This window comes from Mobula birostris, chromosome 6 (genome assembly GCF_030028105.1).
Source record: "Mobula birostris isolate sMobBir1 chromosome 6, sMobBir1.hap1, whole genome shotgun sequence".
Classification (NCBI taxonomy): domain Eukaryota; kingdom Metazoa; phylum Chordata; class Chondrichthyes; order Myliobatiformes; family Myliobatidae; genus Mobula; species Mobula birostris.
The window spans coordinates 145,903,348-145,911,962 of NC_092375.1; the positions used below are offsets into that span (position 1 = coordinate 145,903,348).

At 44.3% G+C, this 8,615-nt stretch overlaps 1 protein-coding gene across 1 annotated transcript; it reads left to right on the plus strand.

The window, feature by feature from the left end:
* The first annotated feature begins 1,208 nt into the window (after positions 1–1,208).
* LOC140198744 (gamma-crystallin S-1-like) lies at positions 1,209–6,153 on the plus strand. The gene is made up of 3 exons (XM_072259759.1): positions 1,209–1,256; positions 3,791–4,037; positions 5,885–6,153. The coding sequence occupies exons 1-3, from the start codon at positions 1,209–1,211 to the stop codon at positions 6,151–6,153; spliced, it is 564 nt and encodes a 187-aa protein (XP_072115860.1).
* Positions 6,154–8,615: the final 2,462 nt, after the last annotated feature.

Sequence of the window (8,615 nt, forward strand, 5' to 3'; positions counted from 1 at the left end):
CCCTGCACCATCCCAGTCTCTGTAATGGCCACAACATCATAGCTCCAAGTGCTGATCCACACTCTAAGCTCATCTGCTTTGTTCATAATACTCCTCATGTTAATAAAGACACATCTCAAACCATCAGTCTGAGTGTGTCCGTTCTCTATCACCTGCCTATCCTCCCTTTCACACTGTCTCCAAGCTTTTCTAGGAAGACGTGCAGTCGACGTTTCAGGCCGAGACCCTTCGTCAGGACTAACTGAAGGAAGAGTGAGTAAGGGATTTGAAAGTTGGAGGGGGAGGGGGAGATCCAAAATGATAGGAGAAGACAGGAAGGGGAGGGATAGAGCCAAGAGCTGGACAGGTGATAGGCAAAAGGGGATACGAGAGGATCATGGGACAGGAGGTCCGGGAAGAAAGACAAGGAGGGGGGGAACCCAGAGGATGGGCAAGAGGTATATTCAGAGGGACAGAGGGAGAAAAAGGAGAATGAGAGAAAGAATGTGTGCATAAAAATAAGTAACAGATGGGGTACGAGGGGAGGTGGGGCCTAGCGGAAGTTAGAGAAGTCGATGTTCATGCCATCAGGTTGGAGGCTACCCAGACGGAATATAAGGTGTTGTTCCTCCAACCTGAGTGTGGCTTCATCTTTACAGTAGAGGAGGCCGTGGATAGACATGTCAGAATGGGAATGGGATGTGGAATTAAAATGTGTGGCCACTGGGAGATCCTGCTTTCTCTGGCGGACAGAGCGTAGATGTTCAGCAAAGCGGTCTCCCAGTCTGCGTCGGGTCTCACCAATATATAAAAGGCCACATCGGGAGCACCGGACGCAGTATATCACCCCAGTCGACTCACAGGTGAAGTGTTGCCTCACCTGGAAGGACTGTTTGGGGCCCTGAATGGTGGTAAGGGAGGAAGTGTAAGGGCATGTGTAGCACTTGTTCCGCTTACACGGATAAGTGCCAGGGGGGAGATCAGTAGGGAGGGATGGGGGGGACGAATGGACAAGGGAGTTGTGTTGGGAGCGATCCCTGCGGAATGCAGGGGGGAGGGAGGGAAAGATGTGCTTAGTGGTGGGATCCCGTTGGAGGTGGCGGAAGTTACGGAGAATAATATGTTGGACCCGGAGGCTGGTGGGGTGGTAGGTGAGGACCAGGGGAACCCTATTCCTAGTGGGGTGGCAGGAGGATGGAGTGAGAGCAGATGTACGTGAAATGGGGGAGATGCGTTTAAGAGCAGAGTTGATAGTGGAGGAACGGAAGCCCCTTTCTTTAAAAAAGGAAGACATCTCCCTCGTCCTAGAATGAAAAGCCTCATCCTGAGAGCAGATGCGGCGGAGATGTAGGAATTGTGAGAAGGGGATGGCGTTTTTGCAAGAGACAGGGTGAGAAGAGAAATAGTCCAGATAGCTGTGAGAGTCAGTAGGCTTATAGTAGACATCAGTGGATAAGCTGTCTCCAGAGACAGAGACAGAAAGATCTAGAAAGGGGAGGGAGGTGTCGGAAATGGACCAGGTAAACTTGAGGGCAGGGTGAAAGTTGGAGGCAAAGTTAATAAGTCAACAAGTTCTGCATGCGTGCAGGAAGCAGCGCCAATGCAGTCGTCGATGTAGTGAAGGAAAAGTGGGGGACAGATACCAGAATAGGCACGGAACATAGATTGTTCCACAAACCCAACAAAAAGGCAGGCATAGCTAGGACCCATACGGGTGCCCATACGTGAGATCTTCATTGGACCCTCTACAGTTTGCCTACCAACCTCATGTGGGAGTGGATGATGCCATCATCTGCCTGTTGCAGAGGACTCTCTCCCACCTGGATGATGCTGGTCTCATTGTGAGAATCTCAGTTTCTCATTTCTCTGGTGCCTTCAATACAATCCAGCCACTTCTACTGAGCAAAGTTGGAAAGGATGGGTGTAGACAAATCCACTATCTCCTGGATTACTGCCTTCTTGACAGATAGACCCCAGTTTGTACGGCTGGGTAGTTCTCTGTCTGAGGTGGTAATGAGTGGCACTGGAGCACCACAGGGACTGTCCAGTCTCTGTATCTGTTCACACTGCACACCTCGGACTTTCAGTGCATATCTGAGTCTTGCCATTTGCCACTTTGCAGTGGTTGGGTGTATCAGAGATGAGCAGGAGTCGGAGTACAGAGGTCTGGTGGACAGCTTTGTGGAGAGGTGAGAGAAGAATCAGCTGCTTCTGAATGTGGCCAAAACCAGGGAGATGATGATTGATTTTAGGAGGAAGAGGACTGTGACGAGTCCTGTATACATTCCGAGAGAAGAGGTTGCGGTGGTGGAGGACTACAAATACGTGGGTGTTCACCTCGACAACAGACTTGACTAGAAAACCAATCCCAAGGCTGCTTACAAGAAGGGGATGAGCAGACTCCATTTTCTAAGGAAGCTGAGATGTTGGAGATCTCTTATTAAAAAGTCAGTGTGTGCAGTCTTCCTTGCAGCTTGATATTAGGGGAGCAGCATCAATGTTGGTGATGCAAAAAGGTTAAATAAACTCATCAAAAAGGCTGGATCTATCCTTGGCTCTTTTGGGTTAGTGGTGGAGAGGAGCTCACTAAACAAATGGTTATTCATTATGGACAATCTGGCATATCCTCTCCATGACCAACTGAATTAGCAGCAGAGCACCCGTTCAAACAGATTCATTCAGCTCCACCGTCACAAGGGTCACTACAGAAAATCCTTCCTACCAAGTACAATAAGCATATACAACATTTCAGCTCTGTGCGGCAGGAGAACACACATCATTGTACAATGGTCTCTGTTTTATTACTTCATGCATTATTATTGCACATTGGTAAATTGTTGTATTTATTATTCTGTACTTTACTGCTAGTTAAGTTTGCACACTGCTAAGTGTGTTTTTAAATGTTGCTGCTGTAGCAAATGTATTTCCCACTCAGGATCAATAAGTATGTATTATTATTATTATTATTATTAATATTATTATTGATTATTGCCCTTTCTCATATCAGAAAATGAATTAAAAGGAAGGGATATCTCGTGTGGTGAGGAAATCCAGAATGTGGAGGTAATTAAAATGTATGTGTACAGTTCTTCAATGACAGGAGAGTGGAAGGCTTTGACTGTTCAACGTGTGCAACAAGAGAAGTGGAGCAAACATAATGAATGCTGGAGGTGGGAAAACTACAAGGAACCACTGCGAAAGGAAATATTAACTCTCTCTTGGAGGATCAAGTGGGTTATGAAGGGAGAGGCAGCAGAGATTATTGAAGGTAAATCACGTCTGACTCATCTGGCTGAGTTTGGTGATAGAGGTGGCTGATCAGTGTTGTGCAGCAGAAACTGTATAGATGGATTTTCAGAAGTTGTTTCACAGTTTAATAAGGTATGTTTAGGAAAGAGCACCAAAATGCTACTTTGATCCAGGTGAATGGACCTGGATGATATGTAGCTGTGAATGTTCCTGAACTGTTTGGTTTAAACAACAATTAAAATGATAAGAAAGCACAACTGAAAGGATCCATGAGGCAACAAATGTCTTTCTGTTGTGTTTCTACAATAACAAAAAAAAAGGATTTTGTTACATTTTGCTGATGTTTAATATTGTGTTATCAGAATAACAAGAAACTGCCTAGTGAGGCCTTTCTACCCTGCATATAAATACCAACTTGTGTTAGGCAGTGAAACATTCAGTTGGTTACCAGACTCACTGTGTTCAAAATGGGAAAGGCAAGGGCTACTCAGTAAATGAACTAAATGAGAATTCTTCATGAACACCTAAGAAACTATTAACATAGATATGTTTCTTCCCACAGATCATCTTCTACGAGGACAGAAACTTCCATGGTCGGCACTATGCGTGCAGCACCGACTGTGCCGACCTCTCCCCTTACTTCAGCCGCTGTAACTCCATCCGTGTCGAGAGTGACTGGTGGGTGGTGTACGAGAGACCCAACTACATGGGATACCAGTATGTCCTGAGAAGGGGAGAGTATCCTGACTACCAGCGCTGGATGGGATTCAATGACACAATCAGGTCCTGTCGCAGTTACCCATATGTAAGTTTCAGTGTTCTTCAGGGAATTTGATCTTTTACAGATTGGCTCTGAAAATGGAGGATTTACTTAGCAAGTGCCTAATAGGTATTAAATATGTCCAAGTGTATTAATGTGCTTGGGTATTTCGAGGTTAAGCTGGAGGAAGTGTTGGGTCTCTTACTGAGTATTAGGGTAAATAAGCCCCGGGGTATGATGGAATATACCCCAGTTTATTGTGAGAGGCAAGAGATGAGATTGCTGGCATTTACACCAACATCTTCATGTCCTTTCTCACAGTCGGAAGTATTGCATACAGTTTTGGTCACGCCATTATATGAACGATGTTGAGACTGGCGAGGATGCAGCAGAATCTTATCAGGATGCTGCCTGGTTTAGAGGGTTTGTGCTATAATGAGAGATCGGAGAAACTTGACGCTTTCTCTGGAGGCTGAAGGGAGATCAGATAGAGTTTTATAAGTTTATGAGAGGCAAGGATAGAGTAGACAGAAAGTACATTTTTCCCATGGCTAAAATATATCCTATCATAGGACATGTTGAAATATTTAAGGTGAGAGGGTGTGAGTTCAAAAAGTAGGTGTGAGGGACAAGTTTTTTACACGGAGAGGGGTGGGTGTCTGGAATGCGCTGCCCGGGGTGATGTTGGGGACATGTTCTTCAGGGGCTTTTAACAGATTCTTAGATAGGCACATGAATGTAAGGGAAGTGGAATGATATGGACATTGCTCAGGCAGAAGGGATTAGTTTAGTTGGCCATTTACTTTAAATAGCCGTTATTATCTGAATGGTGGCCGATTAGGAAAAGGCAAGGTGCAAGGAGACCTGGGTGTCATTGTACACCAGTCATTGAAAGTGGGCATGCAGGTACAGCAGGCGGTGAAAAAGGCGAATGGTATGCTGGCATTTATAGCGAGAGGATTCGAGTACAGGAGCAGGGAGGTACTACTGCAGTTGTACAAGGCCTTGGTGAGACCACACCTGGAGTATTGTGTGCAGTTTTGGTCCCCTAATCTGAGGAAAGACATCCTTGCCATAGAGGGAGTACAAAGAAGGTTCACCAGATTGATTCCTGGGATGGCAGGACTTTCATATGAAGAAAGACTGGATGAACTGGGCTTGTACTCGTTGGAATTTAGAAGATTGAGGGGGGATCTGATTGAAACGTATAAGATCCTAAAGGGATTGGACAGGCTAGATGCAGGAAGATTGTTCCGGATGTTGGGGAAGTCCAGAACGAGGGGCCACAGTTTGAGGATAGAGGGGAAGCCTTTTAGGACCGAGATTAGGAAAAACTTCTTCACACAGAGAGTGGTGAATCTGTGGAATTCTCTGCCACAGGAAACAGTTGAGGCCAGTTCATTGGCTATATTTAAGAGGGAGTTAGATATGGCCCTTGTGGCTGCGGGGGTCAGGGGGTATGGAGGGAAGGCTGGGGCGGGGTTCTGAGTTGGATGATCAGCCATGATAATAATAAATGGCGGTGCAGGCTCAAAGGGCCGAATGGCCTACTCCTGCACCTATTTTCTATGTTTCTATGTTTCTAAATACATCGTTTGGCACAAAACCATGGGCCAAAGAGCCTTTTCCTGTGCACTGATCTTCTACGTTCTAAATGCAGAATTTCTCATATTTCTACCTGTGTTTTCCTTTAAATTATGTTTGAACCAGCAGCAATGCCAGTTCGAGACATCATTGGGGCAGATAATAAATAAAATGATCAAATTGCACCTGACTTTATTTCCCATTGACGTCAATGTCCAGTCTGTGAGCTGATTTTCAGAGGTAGTGTATAAGGAAAGAATACTCTGCAAAACCTCATTACTGAAACTGTGCTTTTCCTATTCCAGTACCAAGGTGGAAACTACAGGATGAGGATTTACGAGAGGCCTGACTTTGAGGGGCAGATGATGGAATTCATGGAAGACTGTCCCTCTGTCTACGATCGTTTCCGTTACCGTGACATCCACTCCTGTCAGGTGAAGGATGGTTACTGGATCTTCTATGAACATCCCAACTACAGAGGCCGACAGTATTTCCTGAGACCCGGGGAATACAAGAAATACAGTGACTGGGGCGGCTACAACTCAATGATCGGGTCCTTCAGGCGCATGAGGGACTTCTAAAAGCCACTCTTAAAAATCTGGTTTTATTTTGTTGGAATATTTATAGAGGCAATAAAGTACCTTTGATGATTCATTTGATTGATTTACCCTGATTCTACTGGAAATCACAATAGAACAGTAACCATAATTAGAGGACAATATTAAATTTTTTTACAACAGTTGGTTCCAATTAGCATTATGATCATTCATAGGAGGCTGAAAAATATGAACTTAATAGAAAGTTGTTCTTTGCCTCTTGTGTCATAGGGATAGGGATAGTATCAATTCCAAAGAAGAAACATACAAATTAGCCAGAAAAAGCGGCTCACCTGAGGACTGGGAGAAATTCAGAGTCCAGCAGAGGAGAACAAAGGGCTTAATTAGGAAAGGAAAAAAAGATTATGAAAGAAAACTGGCAGGGAATATAAAAACTGATTGTAAAAGCTTTTAAAGAAATGTGAAAAGAAAAAGACTGGTTAAGACAAATGTAGGTCCCTTACAGTCAGAAACAGGTGAATTGATCATGGGGAACAAGGACACAGCAGACCAATTGAATAATTACTTTGGTTCTGTCTTCACTAAGGAGAACATAATTAATCTTCTGGAAATAGTAGGGGACTGAGGGTCTAGTGAGATGGAGGAACTGAGGGAAATACATGTTAGTAGGGAAGTGGTGTTAGGTAAATTGAAGGGATTAAAGGCAGATAAATCCCCAGGGCCAGATGGTCTGCATCCCAGAGTGCTTAAGGAAGTAGCCCAAGAAATAGTGGATGCATTAGTGATAATTTTTCAAAACTCTTTAGATTCTGGACTAGTTCCTGAGGATTGGAGGGTGACTAATGTAACCCCGCTTTTTAAAAAAGGAGGGAGAGAGAAACCGAGGAATTATAGACCAGTTAGCCTAACATCGGTGGTGGGGAAACTGCTAGAGTCAGTTATCAAAGATGTGATAACAGCACATTTGGAAAGCGGTGAAATCATCGGACAAAGTCAGCATGGATTTGTGAAAGGAAAATCATGTCTGACGAATCTCATAGAATTTTTTGAGGATGTAAATAGTAGAGTGGATAGGGGAGAACCAGTTGATGTGGTATATTTGGATTTTCAAAAGGCTTTTGACAAGGTCCCACACAGGAGATTAGTGTGCAAACTTAAAGCACACGGTATTGGGGGTAAGGTATTGATGTGGATAGAGAATTGGTTGGCAGACAGGAAGCAAAGAGTGGAAATAAACAGGACCTTTTCAGAATGGCAGGCAGTGACTAGTGGGGTACTGCAAGGCTCAGTGCTGGGACACCAGTTGTTTACAATATATATTAATAACTTAGACGAGGGAATTAAATGCAGCATCTCCAAGTTTGCGGATGACATGAAGCTGGGTGGTGGTGTTAGCTGTGAGGAGGATGCTAAGAGAATGCAGGGTGACTTGGATAGGTTAGGTGAGTGGGCAAATTCATGGCAGATGCAATTTAATGTGGATAAATGTGATGTTATCCACTTTGGTGGCAAGAACAGGAAAACAGATTATTATCTAAATGGAGGCAGATTAGGAAAAGGGGAGGTACAATGAGACCTGGGTGTCATTATACACCAGTCATTGAAAGTGGGCATGCAGGTACGGCAGGCGGTGAAAAAGGCGAATGGTATGCTGGCATTCATAGCAAGAGGATTCGAGTACAGGAGCAGGCAGGTACTACTGCAGTTGTACAAGGCCTTGGTGAGACCACACCTGGAGTATTGTGTGCAGTTTTGGTCCCCTAATCTGAGGAAAGACATTCTTGCCATAGAGGGAGTACAAACAAGGTTCACCAGATTGATTCCTCGGATTGCAGGACTTTCATATGATGAAAGAATGGATCGACTAGGCTTATACTCGTTGGAATTTAGAAGATTGAGGGGGGATCTTATTGAAACATATAAAATCCTAAAGGGATTGGACAGGCTAGATGCAGGAAGATTGTTCCCGATGTTGGGGAAGTCCAGAACAAGGGGTCACAGTTTAAGGATAAAGGGGAAGCCTTTTAGGACTGAAATGAGGAAAAACTTCTTCACAAAGAGAGTGGTGAATCTGTGGAATTCTCTGCCACAGGAAACAGTTGAGGCCAGTTCATTGGCTACATTTAAGAGGGAGTTAGATATGGCCCTTGTGGTTAAAAGGATCAGTGGGTATGGACAGAGGGCAGGTACCGGGTTCTGAGTTGGATGTTCAGCCAAGATCATACTGAATGGCGGTGCAGGCTCGAAGGGCTGAATGGTCTACTCCTGCACCTATTTTCTATGTTTCTATGTGTCATTGTGTCCATTGGTTTTGTGAATTGACTTCAGAAAAGTGTAAACAACATAAATAGAGACATGGAGTTAAACAGCACAGAAAGCAGCACTTTCTATGGTTCAAAGATTCATTTTATTGTCAAAGTATGCATGTACAATATATCTCTGATATTTGTCTTCTCCCGACAGCCATGAAATACAGAAAAACCATT